We start from the raw sequence: 22002 nt of genomic DNA, 5'->3' as shown, positions 1-22002 counted from the left end.
ATACAATGCACACCAGAGTTGAGAGCGTCGCAGAGGGCTACGCGAACGAAGCCTAATCAAATAGTCTATCTAGTAATCTAGTTCATGTCTCACTCTTCAATTTATTTTCTTGCTAATTTATCTTAAAACTAGAAGCCAATTTTTTAGAAAATCATGGGTCACTCATACATTTACACTTCTTTATAAATTTATAGTGTAGTATATATTATTATGCCAACTTTTTTTTTTTTTTTGAACATATTTTTCATATTAAAAGCAAAAGGGGAATAGAAAACATACAAGCCCATAGTTTGTTTTTGAGTCTCAGCCTAGTTAGTAGTAACCCAAATCAAGAATCATTAAATAACCCCTAAGAGCACAAATATTAGAAATAAGGTAATTTGTCTTTGCAAAAGACGGGGAAGAAGATCCGACGATCAGAATTGTTCAAGGCAGCCACTGTTGCATCATTACGGAGGAGACGGTTGGGTTCGTTTTTCTGAAAGAAAGTATCTTGTCTCTAATTTGGCGATCAATCTTGCAGATCAAAGCATCTGAGGAGCGGAAGACGTCCCTATGTAGGCGAGCGTTACGTTCAGACCAAACCCAGTAAAGACAAGCTTGCCAGCAGAGAATTGTTAAGTGTCCTTTAGGCGATCCACGGTTAAGCCCTAGCAACTGGTTCATCACTCTGCTCCAATCGCGTTCCGGATTAAGATCGCATCAAGATGGCAATACACTCCAGATTCCCCAAGAGAAAGGACAATCAAAATACAGGTGATCGCGTGATTCAGAAGTTGAGTTACAGAGAAGGCACATCGGAGAGGATTGGAGTCCCCATCTAATAATTCTATCTCTCGTCGGGCATCTGTCAAGCACAAATAACCAAGCGAGGAAGCTATGTCTTGGGATACCTTTCTTATTCCAGATGATGTGGTACCACGGCACTGAAGGTCCTTGCGATCGAAGGTGAGCGTATACTTCTCCAGTAGAGTATCTCTGAGTTGTTCTCCCATCAATTTCCCATTCATAATAATCTTCTTCTTCATTCAACAGGATGGTAGTGAGAACAGCATGTACCTGAACCTGAGATTCCGAACGCGCCAGAGTTGCCATTTCTGGTATCCCAAGTGATGTGGTTCCAAGTTGAAGATATTGTCTCATGCTGCCAAAGGAGGACCAGTTATCAGTCCAGAATCGACATGAGAGACCATTTGATACACGGAGATGGATCCAATTGTAGAGCAGAGGAGACAGTTTGAGCAGCTTATTAACCTGCCAAGAGAACCTTCTGTTGGGTGGGGTTAACCACAAGTTACTGAGGTCCCCTTGGAGCACTTCCTCCTTGAACCAAGCCACCCAAACCAGACTGAAAGAACAGTAGCCATATGAGTTTGAGACAGCAAGCTTTGTTCCATAAGGTAAGATCCTTTACAAGTAGCGAACCGGCAGAGAGCCCATGAGCATGCCAGTAGAGAATTGTATCAAATGTTAGCTCCAAGTTGGAGCCGGTTCAATGTTGAGCAGAGCAAGTGCTACATGGTTGAACCGGTATGTGACATATCGTGTGACAAGTCGTTACAAGGTAATGACGTGGCAGATAACCATTACGAAGATATTGCTTCAGAGAGAAGCAATCAGAGATCTCGTATGTTGGAGAGATATCAGGAAGATTAGATATCTTAGGGAAGAGTATATAAAAAGGTAACTAGGCAGGGTGTCAAGGTTACGCTTTGAAGAACTATTTCAAAGTGCTCTGAGGTTTGTTCAGCAGCACACGTTAGGTTTGCAAACGGTGAAGCTTTCATCGTTAGTGCACTGGGTAGATTAAGAATTGGTCTGTCACAAGTCAGGTTAGACGTTGTATCATTCAGATTAGACTAAGTCCTGTTGGATTGTCTAAAAGATTCTTAATAAAACAAGTTTGTGTTTGGAAATCCTTGAGAGTTCTTTACTTTAGTTATCCTAGATCTTTCATTTGGTATCAGAGCGGGTCACATGTGTGGACTCATCGAGTCTACTCACAGGTTGAGATCCTGCGACAATCATGGAAACTATGAAGGAACTCGTTGCACTACAAAAACCAATCATGTTGGATGAGGGGAACTTTGGTCATTGGAAAGCAAGAATGAGACATATCATTCGAGGGATAGATGAAGATGCATGGACTGCTGTTGAACAAGGGTGGACTGCTCCTACCATGGTGATGGATGACAAGTCCATGGGACCCTTACCCAAGGAAAGGTGGACTGACTCTGATAAGGCTGCATCAAAGTTCAACTCTAAGGCTCTCACAACGATCTTCTCAGCTGTTGATCTTGATCAATTCAAAATCATCCAGGGATGTGAATCAGCCAAGGAAGCGTGGGACACACTCATCAATCACTTTGAGAGAAACACAAGTGTAAGACGCACTAGAATTGACCATCTAGCTTCTAAATTTGAGAATCTACGTATGGAGGATGATGAATCAATTGGGAGTTTCATCTCAAAGATCAGTTCCATAGCCAACGAAGCCTCTGTTCTTGGAAAGAAATATAATGAAAAAAAACTTGTGAAAAAAGTGTTGAGATGTCTCCCTCCGCGATTTGAGGCATACAAAGCTGTCTTGAAGATTGCTATCAACACTGATGAGATGAAGTTTGATCAACTGGCCGGGATTCTCAAAGTTCATGACCTGGAATGAGCAGAAGGACTTCCCAAAGAGCAAAAAGGAATTGCTTTTACTACAGACAATAAGGAGATTGATCGCGTCAAACGAATTGAGGACAACATGAGTCTTATGGCCAAGAACTTCAACAAAATGCTTAAACGGGTTGAGAAGGGACATAACAGGTCTAGCAACCGATTTCAGAACAGAGACAGTGATCGCTCGAACGCACGAAATGACTCAGGAAGAGGAAACCGTAAAAAGGAACTACAATGTCATGAATGTGAAGGCTATGGTCACTATCGTAATGAATGTCCTTTGACCAAAAGAAAGGAACTGAAATGCATCGAATGCAAGGGGTATGGACACACAAGAAGCGAGTGTCCTAACAACCTCAAAAAGGACAAATCACTTATCTGTTTCAGCGACACATAATCTGAGGACGGCAGTGATAATGAAGAACTACTTATGAACTTTGTAGCTCTGGTTGGCCAAGATGACACATGTGAGACAATCTCTATGACAGATTCAGAATCTGAGATAGAACCAGAAGGAGATAACTCCGATCTCAAATCTGAGTACCGACTTCTGTTTGATAAATTCACTGAGCTGAGTCTTGAGAATCTTCAACTGATCAAGGATCGAGCAATGCTAAAGGCTCAGGTAAACATTCTTGAACTAGAACAACCGGCAAAAGATGATGAAATCACACCTGTGATTACTGAAAACAGAGAAAAAGAGAAACGAGATTCTCTTGAGAAAACCATCTCAGATCAGGCATATAACCTAAAAAGCCTGGAGACCAGATATGATCAAACCAAGCTGTTGCTGAATGAGGAGGTGGAAAAGAGTCGACTGTTGCAGTACGAGCTCAGTGAGAACTACAAGAAAGTGAGGATGCTTAACACTGGATCTGACAAACTTGATCACATTTTGAGTGTCGGCCAATCACCAGCCACTTACCGTGGACTTGGATATCAAGGTTATTGTTCACGGTCAAAGGATCTGGTCCAAGGAGTAACGTTTGTGAAAGGCTCTCAACAGACTAGTACAAGCACACCTCAGACAGTTGGTTCCGTCAATCCAACGGTCACAAAGAGCTCGAATGTATCTTCCATAAAACGAAAGAATGGGTGTATGTTTTGCTGCAAAGCAGGTCATAAGGCATCTAACTGCTATTTCATGAGAAATCAACTTCAACGCGCATGGAGGACCAGCAGATGTTTCATGGAACCTAGCAAAGTGGGACATGTGTGGATTGCTAAGACTGATCTGTATCCAAAATATGGAAACAGAGTCTCTTCACTAAGGATCAACGCTGATGAAATGATTGGATCAGGATCTGACCTCACTCCTATCAGTGATCAGAGAGAAGGAAAAGCCATAATGTGCAATCTTGCATTTATTCGAGACTGGGAACCATCTGATGAAGTGTCAGTGTCACACCACAAAGATGAAATGTCACTTCCTCAGAACTGTGATTCTCTACATGAAGACATGAGTAATGAGATGATAGTGGGAAACGTGGCATACACATCAACTGACAACGCTAAGCAGACTGATCTCCCTTGGTATTTTGATAGTGGCTGTTCTAGACACATGACTGGAACCCTGGAATGTCTGGAGAATGTAGAAGAAATTCAAGGTGGAAAGGTAACCTTCGGAGATGGAGGTCAAGGAAAGATACTTGGTGTTGGCTTGATGATGTTAGGAGTTTTCAAGGCTCCTAAGACAAATGTTGTAGTATAGTGATTGTCGAACCAGTTCTGAGGGATATCAAAGCACTGAGAATGCAAGTACTCACTTAATCTAAGTGCAACCAATGATTTAGATGGGTTTTAAGCTATGACTAAAACTAGAAAGCAATAACAGAATGATACTTCTTGACTAAGGGAAAAGAGAACTCATGGGCATAGGGATTAGACCTTGGGTGATCAAGTATCGAACTAAGGATGGCAAATGATCAATCAAACTATCAACCTTAAGCCTAGACACAATTCTAAGCAAGCTCTATGTCTAGATGAATGCTCATTTGCTAACATATCTCAAACATCAAATGTCTTTGGTTGAATAATATGAAAGCAATCATTACGAACAAGTCTATTAGCTATCTTAGCATCTTTAACAACAAATGTCTTTGGCAAAGTATACTAAAAGCCTAGGAGAGTTGTCTCAGGCATTTCATCAAACACCTTTTGGGTGGGAAATGCCTATTGATCAACTTTTGAGTGGCCAACTCAGAAGATGCATTATGAATACTCTACTAGCAAGGAACAAGAATGATCTACACTAAAACATCCTAGAACTAACCTAATCACCCTTGATCTCCCTAACCCATGAATTCAAAAGGTGATTACTCACTAATCTCCATGATTCCTCTTAAACCCATATTGGATTTCAGATTAATCATGTAGAGAAATAGATAAGAAATCAACAAGAACACAAGAACATAACAATCAAAATCCAAGAGATGAACTTCTCAAGAGAGTTTTTGTGTATTTCTCAATAGATCCAAAGATGGTCTGCCTGGTGGCTACAAAAGATGTTTAAAACATAGGTTTTTCCAAGTGCAAAACGTCCAAAATAAATTGCAAAAAGGTCCTCGGGAAATCATGATTTTCGGCAGCAAAGTAACGCGGAGCGACTTGCAGGTGTCGCTCCGGGAAGTCGCTCCAAGGCCGATTTTTGGTGTCTCCGGGTGAGAGGTCGCGAGCGACTTTGGTGTGTCGCTCCAACGGGTCGCTCTGGATCGGGAGCGACCTTGGTAGGTCGCTCTGAGAGGTCGCTCCAGGTTCATCTAAGACGGTTCGGAGTAACGAGAACGCGAGCGACTTCATGGCGTCGCTTTAGGAAGGTCGCTCTGAGAGGTGGGACACAGCGACTTCGTGATGTCGCTCCGGGAGGTCGCTCCCATGCTCTGCTCGTTTAATGATCACCTATTTCACCTCCTTCGAGCTCCAAATGCATCCAAATGTCCCTAAGAACTCCATGTGGCACTCCAGTACCTAATACAGACTCATGTATGCAAAATGCAACCTAAACATGTCTAAATCCTAATCTATATGATGAAAATGCACATGAATGAATAGATAAAACAATGCAAATATGCAAGATATCAACTCCCCCAAACTTGTTCTTTTACTTGTCCACAAGTGAACTTTCTAGAACTCATAGGGAGAGAGGTTTGAAGGTGAGAGCTCATAGCCAAAAGAAACACATAAAGCACTCAAATCAACATCTAAATTCAGCATTAGTACATCCTCTCTTATTATACTCTAGCTTCTCTAGGCCTATTCAACTCTTTTCATCCCTACACTCATCATCATGCATTCACACATGCAAATCAGCCAACTCTCAAGTTCATTAAGCATAGCATCAAGTGAATTCTTGCAAGTGGTCAGTTGGTCCAAGTCATTGGGTTGGGTAAGGGAAGGCTTTTATTCAAGTGATTCAAGAGGTTCGAAACATAAAATCTTTAAGGTGGTTTACTCTCGAAACAAGTAGCCTTGACATTGCACATAATATATCTAAGAAAGGGATCAACTCATGCATACAATGCTCAATCTCCATTGTTCTACCCTTTTCCCAAACATACAATTACACAATCATTCTCAAATGTCAAACCCAACTCACATCTCTCACCAAAAGATCCTAAGAACATTAACTCCTTCTCTTTGAAATCTACAAGGGATTTTTCACAACCTCAAAATATTACTTAGCTCCTAACAACTTTGCTAGCCCCTTTTTCTTTCTTTTTCTTTTCTTTTCATATTTTTTTTTTTTTTTTTTAAATGGGGGCCAAGACTTTTCATAACTTGAGCTAGAAGTTTTTTTTTTTTTTTTTTACTTATCCCAGTAAGACAATTCACTTAAACACAAAGAGTTATTTCTTTTCCTTTTTCATTGCTCCCAAATCATAATCACAACTCTCACCCCCCCCCACCTATAGCTAGACAATAGAGTGCCCAATCTAGCAAGAATGAAGATCAAGCATTGTCGTTCCCGATACTCTCAACATTATGCACATGTAAGACTTTCCGAAGAAGGCCTCACTCATCAAACAATGAAAGCTTAAAAGGAGGGAAAAGTTTTGGGAGTGGTCTACCACTAGAGTTTGTCAGAATAAGATTGGCATAAAGGATGTGACAACTCAGGTGTGTATAGCCATGACTCAGTACACAAGGGACCATGAGCAAGAAGCATTAAGTTCGTTCAGTTCAAATAAGGTTGTAGTTGACTTCAAAGACTGAGTTTCAGCAATCAACAAGTTTCAGGAAGAGTCTTCAAGGCTCGAAGCATACAAGTGTTTTTGAGAGGTGCATAAGCTATTCAGGTGCAAAGTAATGTCCTTTACAAGGCATTTCAAATCATTGCTCCTAATGCAAGTAAATGCAACCTATATGCTCTAGACTCTCCTAGAAATGCCAATGATGCAAACTAAATGAATTTTTTTTTTTTTTTTAATGCAAATATATATGTATAATGCAATGCATGAGACTCAAAATCATCAAAGCAAACGTGATCAAATACTTGGTACCTCCCCCAAACTTAAATGACACAGTCTCTGTGTTGTCAAGGAGAGAGAGATACCCAAAAAGAGAAAACTAATATGTAAAAAACAAAATGGTATATACAAGGGAAAGTAGTGGGTTACCTTCTATGGAGAATGAGTAGAGGGAGATGCTCCCTCCTCGTCGTCCTCAGGTGGTAACTCTTCAAGGTGCTCATCAGTAAGAGTGCCCATCTCTTCAATGTAGAAGGCTTGCCCGAACACAGTTGGTTTCTTCATTTTCTCCTTGGTGTCAAAGTGGAGAACATGCCCTTTACCCAAATGGAGATCAATCGTGCCCTCTTTCACCTTAACAATTGCTCCTGCTGTAGCTAAGAATGGCCTTCCAAGAATCAATGGGTCCTGAGCCTCCTCACCCATCTCAAGCACCACAAAATCTGTAGGTATCTCATACCTTCCAATCTTCACAGGTAGTTCCTCTAAGATGCCCACAGGGTACTTCACTGAACGATCAGCTAACACCAGAGAGAGTTTACACTTCTTGTACTGAGTGAATCCAAGCTTCTTTGCAACAGACAAAGGCATCACGCTGACACTAGCTCCCAAATCGCAGAGACATTTCTCAAATACCATAGGTCCAAGAGCACAAGGTAGTGTGAAGCATCCTGGATCCTCTAACTTCTCTGGAACATCAAGCCTTTGGATGATGGCACTGCACTCATGGGTAAGAATCATCATGCTTTCCATTTCCTTCTTCTTTGCAGCTACAACATCTTTCAGGAACTTGTTGTATTGAGGAATCAACATGAAAGCATCGATGATGGGCATTGCAACCTGAGCTTCACTCATTTGCTTGTCAAACAAAGCCTTGTACTTCTCTAGCAGCTGCCTCTTGAATCTACCAGGGAATGGTAGTTTGGGTTCATAGGGAGGAGGAACAAAAGAATTCTCACTTGCTGGAGCAAGAACTTCACCATCCTTCACTGTTTTCTTCTCTTCCCCAACCTTTCCTTTACCCTTGGCTTCCACAATCTTCTCCAAGATTTCATCATTGAATTTCTCATCAACAATCACCACTTCATCATCTAAGTTGATGGCCACCTCCTCACCTAGTTTCTCAGCATCCCTGGTGAGGGTTGTAGGAGGTAACTGCTTACCACTCCTAAGGGTGATAGCTTTGGCCTCCTTGGGGTTTTGGTCAGATTTTCCAGGTAGAGATCCTTGCTGGCGAGTCTGGTGAGTGTTCATGGAAGCAAACTGATTCTCTAAATTCTTGACTGTAGAAGCAAGATGTGAGAACTTGTTGTTGAGCTCATTGTAGCTCCCATCAATCTTGGAATGAAGGTTCTTCAACTCATAACCAACATGCTTCTCACTTCTAGTCTGAGACTCCAAGATTTGTTTCAGCAGGGTGTCAGTGCTGCTCTCTTGAGGAGCAGAGGAACCAGATGAGGGGTTTTGATGAGGTTGATAGCTGCCTTGCTGGTTGTTTCGAGGCGGATAACCACTCTGTTGGTTGTTGGGATAGGATTTCTGTTGGTAGTTGTTGTACTGAAAGTTGGGCTCTTTTTTGTACCAGCTACCATTGTTGTTGATGAAACACAGCTCTTCCTGACCTTCCAAACCCTCAACCTCATGGACAACAGGTGGTGTATCTTGGCTTGGGTTACCAACAAAGTGCAGCTGCTCTTGTGTGGCTTTATCAGCAAGGAGGATGTCTATCTTATCCTGTAGAGCTTTCAACTCCTTCCTCGTCTGCTTATCATCTGTTCGACTGCTTCTGTCGTGGTCTCCACTGTAGACTGCATCACTCTTTACCATGTTGTCAACCAGCTCCTCTGCATCTTCCTCAGTTCTCCCCAAGAAGAACCCATTGCTAGCTGTATCCAGTCTGGCCCTGTACTTAGGAAGAGCACCACGGTAGAATGTGCTCAGCAAGCTCTCCTTAGAGAAACCATGGTGTGGGCATTGAGCTTGGTAGCCCTTGAATCTCTCCCAGGCTTCACTGAATCCTTCCAAGTTCTTCTGTTGGAAACTGGAGATCTCATTTCTCAGCTTAGCAGTTCTTGAGGATGAGAAGAATTTCTCCAAGAATGCTCTCTTGCACTCATCCCAAGTGGTGATAGAGTGGCTGGGTAGAGACTTCTCCCACTGACGTGCCTTATCCCCCAAAGAGAAAGGGAATAGCTTGAGCTTTAAGGCATCTTCGGACACACCATTGGTTTTTGACAACCCACAGTAGCTGTCGAACCTATCCAAGTGATCAAATGGGTCCTCCAGAGCCAAGCCATGATACTTGTTGTTCTCGATCACGTTGAGGAGTCCTGACTTGACCTCAAAGTTGTTGGCTGCCACAGCTGGTGCTCGGATTCCGAATCTGTGACCATGTATGTTGGGGCGGTCGTAAGTGCCAATGGGTCGAGCTGCCCGCGGTTGGTGTTCTGCCCCTTGCGGTGGATCTGCCATATCAATATCCAAGTGGGCCTGGTGTTCTTCTTCTCTTCTAGCTCTAGCACACTCCCTCTCAAAAGCTCTGATGTCTGCTACTATTGGAACTAGGTTTGATGGACCCCTGCTCCTCAAGTTCATACACCTGAAAGTGAAAGGTAGGTGAAGAAGAAGAATCAGTAACAAAACAAAATTAAAATGACTTAGTCTCAAGCAAGTGACTAAATCTCAATGTTTAAATCTACTCAGAATTTGGCAACGGCGCCAATTTGATGTTAGGAGTTTTCAAGGCTCCTAAGACAAATGTTGTAGTATAGTGATTGTCGAACCAGTTCTGAGGGATATCAAAGCACTGAGAATGCAAGTACTCACTTAATCTAAGTGCAACCAATGATTTAGATGGGTTTTAAGCTATGACTAAAACTAGAAAGCAATAACAGAATGATACTTCTTGACTAAGGGAAAAGAGAACTCATGGGCATAGGGATTAGACCTTGGGTGATCAAGTATCGAACTAAGGATGGCAAATGATCAATCAAACTATCAACCTTAAGCCTAGACACAATTCTAAGCAAGCTCTATGTCTAGATGAATGCTCATTTGCTAACATATCTCAAACATCAAATGTCTTTGGTTGAATAATATGAAAGCAATCATTACGAACAAGTCTATTAGCTATCTTAGCATCTTTAACAACAAATGTCTTTGGCAAAGTATACTAAAAGCCTAGGAGAGTTGTCTCAGGCATTTCATCAAACACCTTTTGGGTGGGAAATGCCTATTGATCAACTTTTGAGTGGCCAACTCAGAAGATGCATTATGAATACTCTACTAGCAAGGAACAAGAATGATCTACACTAAAACATCCTAGAACTAACCTAATCACCCTTGATCTCCCTAACCCATGAATTCAAAAGGTGATTACTCACTAATCTCCATGATTCCTCTTAAACCCATATTGGATTTCAGATTAATCATGTAGAGAAATAGATAAGAAATCAACAAGAACACAAGAACATAACAATCAAAATCCAAGAGATGAACTTCTCAAGAGAGTTTTTGTGTATTTCTCAATAGATCCAAAGATGGTCTGCCTGGTGGCTACAAAAGATGTTTAAAACATAGGTTTTTCCAAGTGCAAAACGTCCAAAATAAATTGCAAAAAGGTCCTCGGGAAATCATGATTTTCGGCAGCAAAGTAACGCGGAGCGACTTGCAGGTGTCGCTCCGGGAAGTCGCTCCAAGGCCGATTTTTGGTGTCTCCGGGTGAGAGGTCGTGAGCGACTTTGGTGTGTCGCTCCAACGGGTCGCTCTGGATCGGGAGCGACCTTGGTAGGTCGCTCTGAGAGGTCGCTCCAGGGTCTTCTAAGACGGTTCGGAGTAACGAGAACGCGAGCGACTTCATGGCGTCGCTTTAGGAAGGTCGCTCTGAGAGGTGGGACACAGCGACTTCGTGATGTCGCTCCGGGAGGTCGCTCCCATGCTCTGCTCGTTTAATGATCACCTATTTCACCTCCTTCGAGCTCCAAATGCATCCAAATGTCCCTAAGAACTCCAGTACCTAATAGAGACTCATGTATGCAAAATGCAACCTAAACATGTCTAAATCCTAATCTCTATGATGAAAATGCACATGGATGAATAGATAAAACAATGCAAATATGCAAGATATCACTTGACAGATAGAGCTGATCTCCCACGTCTCATAAATGTGTTCTATGTCGAAGGGTTGAAAGCCAATCTCATCTGTGTGAGCCAACTCTGTGACGAAGGACTCCAAGTCATCTTTGACAGAAAAGAGTGCCGAGCAGTAAACGACAGAGGAGACATCGTATTGTGTGGATATCGTTCGGGCAATAACTGCTACATGTGGAAACCATCAAGCCTATGTCTAACTGCTAAAGAATCACAGACAGAACTCTGGCACAAGAAACTTGGTCACATGAACACCAATGGTCTTTCAAGACTAGTGAAGGATGAGGTAGTAAGAGGAGTCCCAGCCCTTTCAGAACAGACATATAGCATATGTGGTGCCTGCTGCAAAGGTAAGCAGATCAAAGTTCAGCATGAACAGGTATCTCAAATCAACTCAAAACGTGTCCTTGAATTAATTCATATGACCTTATGGATCCAATCTCACCTAAAAGTGTTGCTGGAAAGTGATACATCTTTGTGTTAGTTGATGATTTTTCCAGGTTCACATGGGTAAGATTTCTGCGACATAAATCAGATGCCCTTGAAAGCTTTCGGATCCTAGCTCTGCAACTCAAGCAAGAGAGAGGAGGAGGAATTGTCCAAATTCGCAGCGACCACGGGGGAGAGTTTGAGAACAACCTGTTTGACAAGTTCTGTGAAGATCAAGGCATACAACATCAGTATGCTGCACCACGAACACCTCAGCAAAATGGAATCGTTGAGCGGAAAAACAGAACACTTCAAGAAATGGCCAGAGCGATGCTAGCTGGTAATCAAGTTCCATCTGGATTCTGGGCAGAAGCTGTGAATACAGCGTGCTACATCATCAACAGAGTGTATGTCAAGCCTAAGACCAAGACTACACCATATGAGATCCTCAAAGGAAAGACACCGAACCTCAGCTACTGCCACGTCTTTGGATGTCTCTGCTACATTCTGAATGATAAGGATCATTTGGGGAAGTTCGATGCTAAAAGTGATGTTGGGATGTTCCTTGGTTACTCTACAAATAGCTCAGCTTATCGTGTCTATAATTCAAGAACTAAGCTGATTGATGACAAAGTGAATGTAGTCTTTGACGACAAAGTTGGCTTCTATCAAGAAGGTGTAACTCGAAGAAACGTGTGTGTCACACAAGAAATAACTGGAGATACTGATCTAACTGCTCCTCAGGAAGAGATCTCTGAGATTGATGACCATATTATACCTTCTGAAGTCAATGTGCACAAAAACCACTCACCTGACGACGTCATTGGAGGAGTGTATGATGAACGTCTAACTCGGAAGAAGCAAATAAACTTCAAAGATATGGTCAAGCTAGCATGCTTTCTCACAGAGCTAGCAAAAGTGGAATGCTTCATCTCTCTATCAGAGCCAAAGAACTTACAAGAGGCACTTGAGGATGAATTCTGGACTGCATCAATGCATGAAGAGATGGAACAATTCACAAGACTACACGTGTGGGACTTAGTTCCGAAACCCGACGGCGCGAACATCATCGGAACCAAGTGGTTACACAAGAACAAAACTGACGAGAATGGCAATGTGGTCAGAAACAAGTCACGACTAGTGGCACAAGGCTATTCACAGATAGAAGGTGTTGACTTTGATGAGACGTTCGCTCCGGTGGCTCGGTTAGAGTCAATACGTCTGTTATTTGGAATTGCGTGTAAGCTGAGAATCAAAATGTATCAGATGGACGTCAAGAGCGCTTTCCTAAATGGACTGCTCCAGGAAGAAGTCTACGTGAGCCAGCCAAAGGGATTTGAAGATCCACATTTCCCTGATCATGTATACAAGCTGAGGAAAGCACTATACGGACTGAAACAGGCCCCTAGAGCTTGGTATGAGAGATTGACTCAGTTCATCATCGCCTCCGGTTTCAAGAGAGGAGGCGTGGACAAGACACTGTTCATTCAAGAGATTGACTCACACATTCTGGTGACACAAGTTTATGTCGATGACATCATCTTTGGAAGCACCTCAAAGACCCTAGTTGACGAATTTGTATACACAATGACACGGGAATTTGAGATGAGCATGGTGGGTGAGCTCAGTTACTTCCTTGGGCTTCAAGTCAAACAGATGGATGATGGAATTTTCATCACCCAAAGCACCTATGCTAAGAACTTGGTGAAGAGATTTGGTCTGCAAACCAGCAAGACTGCCAGAACCCCCATGAGTACAACGACCAAACTGTCTAAAGATGAAGAAGGGATTAGTGTGGACGAAAAACTATATCGAGCCATGATTGGCAGCCTTTTGTACCTCACTGCAAGCTGACCAGACATCTGTCTCAGCGTGGGCATCTGTGCTCGATACCAGGCTTCGCCTAAAGAATCCCACATGAATGCTGTCAAACGAATCATCAAATACGTGAAAGGTACACTAGAGTTTGGTCTACATTATACATTTGAGACTAATGTGAATTTAGCAGGGTATTGCGACGCTGATTGGGCAGGATGTGTCGATGACAGAAGAAGCACATCTGGAGGGTGTTTCTTCCTTGGAAACAACTTAGTGTCTTGGCACAGCAAAAAACAGAACTGTGTGTCACTATCCACAGCTGAAGCTGAGTACATCGCTTTGGGGAGTTGTTGCACTCAACTACTCTGGATGAGGCAAATGCTGGTGGACTACGGGTACCTCTCTGACACTATGCTTGTTCATTGTGATAACATGAGTGCCATTAACCTAACTAAGAACCCAGTGCAGCACTCTCATACTAAACATGTCGATCTCAGACACCACTTTGTAAGAGAACTGGTTGAGCAAAAATTGATAGTTATTGAACATGTACCATCTGAGAATCAGCTTGCAGATATCTTCACAAAACCGCTTGATTTCAACACTTTCCTGGGGCTCCAAAAGGCTCTGGGAATCGTAGATCTCTGAACAGAGCATCATGGGGTCAGCTGGGAAGGTCTGCATGTACAAAAATAAACACATATCGAGTCCACGCCAAGCAAAACCCTGAGCGTACAAATTCAACTAGCTGAAAGACACATACCAGACCTGAGGAACACGGTGCTGACACATATCCCATGGAGAAAGACACTCTTCTCGGATCAGGATGTCACCGCATTTTCGTTCTGAGATATGATCACTGTCTGGAGTGGATCAAGAAACACCTGAAAAAGAACCAAAGGTAATAAACGGTGAAGTGCCCACAAAAAGAAAAAAATAATAAATAAAGGAAAGGGGTAAGCAAGGCCCAGTGTGATAGACACTCGTCCTGGAACAGGGTATCACCATACTCGTGCTTCTAGAGCCGATCACTGTCATGATTGGGCAGATGTCTGAACAATGGCTCAGTGTGACGAACAATCGGTCTGGATCAGGGTGTTACCACACTCTCACCTGGTATCGATCACTGTTCTGATTGAGCATAAACATGGTCTGGCCTCTGGGGAAATAAGAAGTTGACTAATCCTCCCGATGAGCATGAAGTGGGAGGCAGGTAATGTGTCAGTAACTTAACCTTTGGAACAGTGTGTGTGGCTCAAACGGTTGGAACTGATGTGTGACAGCTACTCAGCTGAGAAACAGCTACTCATTGGTGTATGCTCAGTATGATACTAAGAAGGCTTTGCTGGGGACTTGATGTGTGGTTAGATTTGTGCATGAGTTTGAACTTCCGTGACTGACTCATCGTGACAGACTCTATGTAAGTAGTCTTGTAAGTAAAATCCTTTAATCAGAACCTCAGGTCACCCAGGTTCATGACCTATTGATGATTGCTCACCAAGTCTCTCACAAATGTGTCATGCAAAGAGAGTGTGTGACACACATAATGGATAGTGTAACCCATCAAAAACAATGAATCATTAAGCCTAGCTTGTTCTTCACGATTCTGTCAGTGCTTAATGGGCCATTTTATCTTGGGCCAAGTAATGTGTATTTGCAGAGTGGTAGGGTTTCTTTTTAGGTAAAGCGCGACCCCCCTCGAGTGTAACACACCAAGTCGGCGATCTCACACCTCCACAACATGCAACCGTTAAGGCGAAGCTCGCGACTAACTCGCAACACCAACTCAGCACACCTGTCGACACAGGTGCCTGAAACTGCCGTCTCCAGCTCTCGGAAAATCTCACGCAAATCCTCCCAACGCCGAATCAGATGCACTCCGCCTCCGGAGGACTCCGAACCCGAAGTGGAGTCTCTGTCCAAAGAGAACTCATCGGAAGAGGAGGAAGACATGCAGCAAGAGATTCTTCCCAAAGAAACACGGTATGAAAACAGTCGAACTGCGTTTCAGGGTTTGTATCAAGAAAAACTAGATCTACTGCGACCATCAAAGAAACATATGTCAGCCAGATTCATGACTCAAGGGGCTAGAGAAAGGTATGTCAGTCTCAAACCGAGAAAGTTCATTCACCAGCAACGTCTCTCTCTCTCGGATAAGAACCTCCAAGATGTCAAGAAGGTAGTTGCTGACGCCGGGCTACTCTATATGGTCTGTGACTCTGATTCATTCCAGCCGTCTATAGTTCGTGAATTTGTGGCCAATTTAGGGGATGCTGAACCTTGGGGAGATGGGGTTGCAGTCTACGTACGAGGATCGTTGATAGAATTCTCTCCGAGTTTGATCAACACAATGTACTGCATTCCGCGCTGTGAGGAAGACTCTAGCTGGATGAATGAGAAACTTGATAAAGTCTGCACCCTCCTCTCTGGGAACAGAATCAAACGTTGGGAAGACATGAGCTCGAAATACTTGACAGTCACAAATCAAGTGTTGTACAAACTAGTGTGCTCAAACTGGATCCCAACGATGAGCTACACAGCCATGAATGCTGAACGTCTCCGATTCATCTACATGCTTCATCTTCGGAAAGGATTCAACTTCGGGAAGATCATCTACCACCAGATTCTGAGAATGGCTGAGAACACCGAGACTGAAAAGAAAAGAAGGATCATCTTGCCCACCTTAATCCAGCAAGTCATCCTTATTCAGCGCACTGTACCTCCAGACAACAGTGATGAAGCGGAGTCAGACTTTCCTAAGCTGGTTATCAAGGACAAGAAAGCTGGTCTTGGCTCTGGAGCGGATTCGAAGGAACCTAATCTCGAAGAAGACATTGACCAAGCGATCACCTTCCTCAAAGGAATTCGCAGCAGGCTCAGGAGTAAGATGTCTTTGCGGGGTAAATGTGTTTTCGATCACTATCTAATGGTTTTTGTCTTAATGTGCATCTCTGCAGGGGGAGAATATCCACTCCAAAGGGAGGATGAAGACACAGAGAGTGGCTAAGCAGCATGGATGAGCCAGTTCAACGAAACATAGGCTTAGAACCTGTGTCATGTAATTTGTTCCATTTCATATTTTTGGATTCTGTACCGTTCTATCTTTAGGATTGTAACTCATGACTCATGCTTTGATTCGGTTACTAATGGTATCTATTCAGTAGTATTCTATGAGCTATTGTTCTTGTGAATTCTTGGTTGGGCTCTGATATGTGCAGGATGCTGAGAGTGTCACATTCAGACAAAAAGGGGGAGAATGTTAGCTCCAAGTTGGAGCCGGTTCAATGTTAAGCAGAGCAAGTGCTACACGGTTGAACCGGTATGTGACATATCGCGTGACAAGTCGTTACAAGGTAATGACGTGGCAGATAACCATTACGAAGATATTGCTTCAGATAGAAGCAATTAGAGATCTCGTATGTTGGAGAGATATCAGGAAGATTAGATATCTTAGGGAAGAGTATATAAAAAGGTAACTAGGCAGGGTTTCAAGGTTACGCTTTGAAGAACTATTTCAAAGTGCTCTGAGGTTTGTTCAGCAGCACACGTTAGGTTTGCAAACGGTGAAGCTTTCATCGTTAGTGCACTGGGTAGATTAAGAATTGGTCCGTCACAAGTCAGGTTAGACGTTGTATCATTCGGATTAGACTAAGTCCCGTTGAATTGTCTAAAAGATTCTTAATAAAACAAGTTTGTGTTTGGAAATCCTTGAGAGTTCTTTACTTTAGTTATCCTAGATCTTTCATCAAATCCGTCTCAGCTGCAGTTAAACCAGAAGCAAAGAAGGAGGTTTTATGCACACTAACCGCCAGCCCAGAACGTTATTCGAACTCTCGCAGAACCTGAAGGATCGCATGTACTGAGTCGACATTCCCATCTATAAAAATGAGTAAGTCGTCAGTCAAGCATAAATGTGTCATTTTTGATGAAGAGCAGTTTAGATGATATTGGAACCTCCTTTCCTGAGCCGCCTGTTTCAACATTAGTGATAAGTTATTTAACGCTATGACAAATAAGTACGGTGACAGAGGGTCTCCCTGACGAAGCCCTCGAGTCCCTTTAAAGTACCCATTTACTGATCCGTTGTACCCCACTGTAAAACTCGTTGTGCAGATGCAAGCGCAGATGCAAGCGCAGATCCAGGAGATAAACATAGCAGGTAGACACAAGCCTTCCAAGCAAGAGAACAAGAAGTCCCACGATAAGGTATCAAACGCCTTCGCGATATCCACTTTAATAGTTATGCGCTTAGGACCACCTGTCTTATGATAACCATTTATAAGCGCTCTCCTGCAAGAGACTTATTCTCTGCTAAAATTCTTCCTCTAACGAAAGCTGTTTGATTAGGGACTATGAGGTCACTGAGGATAGGCTTTAGGCGCTTCACAAGCAGGCGAGAGACGACTTTGTAGACAGTGTGCAGGCAAGAAATGAGCCGAAAGTCAGTGATTTTAGAGGCACCTGGATGTTTAGGGACCAATGATAGGATTGTGGAGTTTGCTGCAGTAGGCATGAAAGATGAGAAGAAGAAATGGCGGATGGAGCAGACAAATTCCGATCCCAATATCGTCCAAGATGACTTATACAAACCTGAGGTCAAGCCGTCCGGTTCCGGGGCCTTATTCGGATTTAGCTTATAGAGAACACTAGTGATCTCATCCGCTTCTGGAACAGACAACATTAACTGGCCAACAGGTTCAGAGCAGCGGAATGGAGTCAGAGACTGGAACCAACCAACTGAGGAAACCATTCCCATCTGAGGCGGTGGCTTAGGACCAAGGATGCCGGTGAAATGGCTTATTGCATGTGCGCTCATAACCAGAGGATCCGTAAGGATGGTTCCAGATGATAGGATAAACAAACTGATAGTATTATAGCTGAGGCAAGACTGGACTATCCGGAAGAAGTAGGTAGTGTTCAGATCCCCTTCTTTAAGCCAATTAATTCGAGACCGCTGCTTGAAATAGCTCTCCTCTATCATTCTCAAGAAGTTCCAGTGTTGTAGAGCCTGTTTTTCCTGCTCAAAAAGCTGTGGTGAAGGTGATTGCATCGCTTGTACCTGCACATCCTGCAAAAAACGGTTAGCCTCACTAACTCTCAGTTGAATTTGAGAAAAAGTATCTCTGTTTAGTGTTTTTAAGTCACTCTTAATATTTTTCTGTTTCCAGCAGAATGCGGTGAGGTTCCATACAGTGCTTCCGGCTTGAGCCCACGCTTCATTAACTACATGGAGAAAGTTTGGGTGCTTGGTTAGGTAGTTGTAAAATTTGAAGGGACGGGTACCAGCTGAAGGCATTTTGTAAGAAAGGTCAACAAGACAAGGACAGTGATCAGAGGTTAAGGCTGGGAGAAAGAAGGCGGTGCTATTGGGAAACAAGTTTAGGACTTGGCTATTGATGAGGAACCGGTCCAGTTCTTTGGCAATGGGAGATTCTGGTTGTTTATTAGACCATGAAAAACAGGATCCTTGATAGCACAAGTCAAACAGTCCCATTTGAGAGAGACAGTCCTTGAGTTCCACCATATACTAGCAGTGAGAGAGTTGACAGCCACATGAGAGTGCTCTGAGTGATGAACAATCTGGTTGAAGTCTCCTCCAAGCATCCAAGGGACAGTGTCGAGCGCGAAAGTTTGAAATGTGTTGAACAATTCCACCCAGAGGACTGTTCTTTCCAATCTCTCATTAAAGGCATATATGGCAGTATAGATAAAAGGAGTGGTGCCCGGGAGTTTAACTTCACACGTCATTGCTTGTCTTGATTGATGCAGGACACGCAAAGAGATATTTTCCTTCCATATGATGATAATACGGCCATCATCATCTTCAGCGTGGTTGGTAGTATAATTCCAACCTCGGCAGAGCTTATTCATTAGGTGGGTAAGGTTATGATTCTTGATGTGGGATTCCAAAATAGAGCCAAAAGAGGGCTGATGACTCGCCAGCCATTGACAAAAAGGGGCATGCTTGTCCGGGTCATTCAATCCGCGGACATTCCAAAAAAAGGTTTTTGTATACATAGAAATTAGTCAACGGTCTCTTCATGATGAAGAGAACCAGGAGGAGCCAAAAGAGCAAAGGGTTTAGAGGACAAGTGATGATTAGAAGGTACAGTGGGAGGTGGGGTAAAAGAGGAAGAGGAGAAAAAATTTAGTTGGGCAATAAAGGAGGGAAAAGATTGATTGGAGGAACAGGGACGAGGTGTTTTTTTTGGATATTCAGGAGGCGATGGAGGGGAGGAGAAGTTCAGGGGGATGATGCTAGTTGACAGGTTAAAAGGAGAAGTGGGAATAGATGAAGGATTCAAAAGGGGAGCATCTTTGATAGGCGATGGGGACACAAAAGGGTTAAGGGAGGGAATATGATGAGATGGAGGCAGTGAGGCTGATTTTGTGCGGTCGGAGGAAGGGACAGAAGGGGAAGCAGAGGGGCGAGGATCAGTAGAACAAGGTTCTGGAGGATTTACTACAGCGGCAGGAGTACCAGAAGAAGAGGCATGAGTCTTAGGAATGTCAGTTGGAGGGTTAGAGCACCCACATCAATGAACCCCCTCTTGGGGTTCATCTTTTCAATTTTTTATTATTAAATTTTTTTTTTCTTTTTGATTTTTAAAGAAAAAAAAAAACTAGACCAATCGCGGGCCGCCACGACACGTGGGGCCTGCGCTACAGTGATGAACTTTAGGAGGGAGGGGTTCAGCCCAGAGAGCTTTAGGAGAGAGTGGTTCATGGGATTGAATTATTTTATTATTATTTTTTCTTGATTTCTGTGTGAACTCCCCCCATAAACCCTCAAAGCGGATGCTCTTAGGAGTCGGGGAGACAGTGGCTTTGTCTTTCGAAGCTGCAGCTTTGCTTGACCTTTTAGAGGGCGGCGGGTTCTTTGGAGGAGGGGGGAGAAGCAAGCAGTTCTTCATTATGTGCCCGAGTTCTTTACAGTGGGAACAAGTAGGCGGTACCCAGGGATAGGAGACCATCACCTCAACAACTTCCTCGGATTCACAGGTGAATTCCACCACACTGGGAAGCGGCTTTGTTAAGTCCACATCTACCTTGACATGAGACAGAGTCAAACTGACAAGGTTCAATGTGAAATCGTCAGTTTCTTTGGGTTGACCCACCAAACCCGCAACCAGACTTAACCCCTCCTGATGTCATAGATGCAAAGGGATTCCCAGGTGAGCCCATATCTGAATCGTTTCCAATGGTGGCGAGGTAGTAGAAGCTGAAGACGACCACTGGACAGCTTGGAACATAGAATCTCCGACATACCAAACTCTTTTTTCCAATATTTTTTGTCGCAGATAGTCGGAGGGGATTCTCACCAACATTGAGCGAGATAAGGGATTGGAATGAATTTCAACTCTTACTCCTTTGCCCCAGAGGTGATTCAAAAAACTTTGAATGTGGTTGAATGGTGGAGGCCTACCATTAAAGTAACAAATTATAAAGTCTTTGTGCAACCCAGCGCCTTTTTGAAAGACACTATCTGGAATTAGCATACGCGGACGGCCAGTTTCAGAGAAGGTAGCAGGGGCCAGTCTCCTAAGAGACTTATCCTCTGACTTGCGAATTTTTTCTACAAGGGAGGGGGCAGTTGGGGGTTTGTTAGTTGGGATTGAGGCTCAGGGATGGGAGTCTCAGGGTTTTGATGAGAGGGAGGTGCCGTTTTCTGGTGGGAGGCAAGAGAGGGGACATAGCTAGCAATAGGGTGAGACTATGTGTTTCGAGTTCTTTGGGAGAGATGGAGGCAAAGGGGGAGGGTTTCTTGAGGCTTTGTTGGTTTGAATTGGAGAAGAAAACTTCGGAGGAAGGATTTTAAAGTTTTCAAGGTTTAGTTGAACAGTACCTTCATATCTGGAAACAGTAGCAACCGAAGACGCTAAAGGAGTTGGGGTTGCAGTTGGAACCTCAATAGGAGTAGTAGAAAGAGAGCTCGAACTCACAGTAGGAGCAGTAACAGGAGAGCTCGATCCTGCAGCAGAAATCAGAGGTGATTTCAACAGGCCACGAGTAGTTTTTGGGGATTTAGAAGTGGGAGAGTTGAGAGGGGGAAAACGGGTTAGGGAGAGGGGGTTGTCAGGGTCAGGGTCGGGAGGGTCAGAAGGGACGAGGCGGCGGTTTTCACCAGTGGTGAGAAGCTGAGGATTGAAGGCGGAAGCACTGTTGCTGGGGAACCAGGGGTTCTCTCTCATTTTTCTATCTTTGGATCTGAAGAAATCGTATTTGAATAATAACACATATATTTGCTCAACAAGAAAAGAAGCCTACAATCGAGAGTTCACGTTGTAGAAACAATATGTCTATGCAAATATGTAACTGTATTTTATTCGGCTATATAAAGTTTCATAATCTATTTTATGTACATTAGTTTTTGTCTACGTTTACAGATTTGAATATTGTATTGTTTACTATTATCTAAGCACATGTCCGAATTCCATGTTTAAGCATATATGATGTGGTTGCTTTTGGAAGT

At 43.3% G+C, this 22002-nt stretch overlaps 2 protein-coding genes and 1 non-coding gene across 3 annotated transcripts; 2 read left to right on the top strand and 1 right to left on the bottom strand.

Moving 5' to 3' along the window:
- Positions 1 to 426: 426 nt before the first annotated feature.
- On the bottom strand, positions 427 to 1095 carry LOC111205614. The gene is made up of 2 exons (XM_022701718.1): positions 755 to 1095; positions 427 to 670 (listed from the first exon to the last, which is right to left on the bottom strand). The coding sequence occupies exons 1-2, from the start codon at positions 1093 to 1095 to the stop codon at positions 427 to 429; spliced, it is 585 nt and encodes a 194-aa protein (XP_022557439.1).
- A 7995-nt stretch (positions 1096 to 9090) lies between these two features.
- LOC125586594 lies at positions 9091 to 9197 on the top strand. Its single transcript, XR_007323131.1, has one exon. It is a non-coding gene; the product is annotated as a small nucleolar RNA R71 (small nucleolar RNA).
- Positions 9198 to 15270: 6073 nt separating this feature from the next.
- Positions 15271 to 16536, top strand: LOC106398121. The gene has a single exon (XM_013838717.1). The coding sequence runs from the start codon at positions 15271 to 15273 to the stop codon at positions 16534 to 16536; it is 1266 nt and encodes a 421-aa protein (XP_013694171.1).
- The last annotated feature ends 5466 nt before the right edge of the window (positions 16537 to 22002 follow it).

Source organism: Brassica napus, chromosome C4, assembly GCF_020379485.1.
Source record: "Brassica napus cultivar Da-Ae chromosome C4, Da-Ae, whole genome shotgun sequence".
NCBI lineage: Eukaryota > Viridiplantae > Streptophyta > Magnoliopsida > Brassicales > Brassicaceae > Brassica > Brassica napus.
This window is presented reverse-complemented; position numbering and strand designations above follow the sequence as displayed.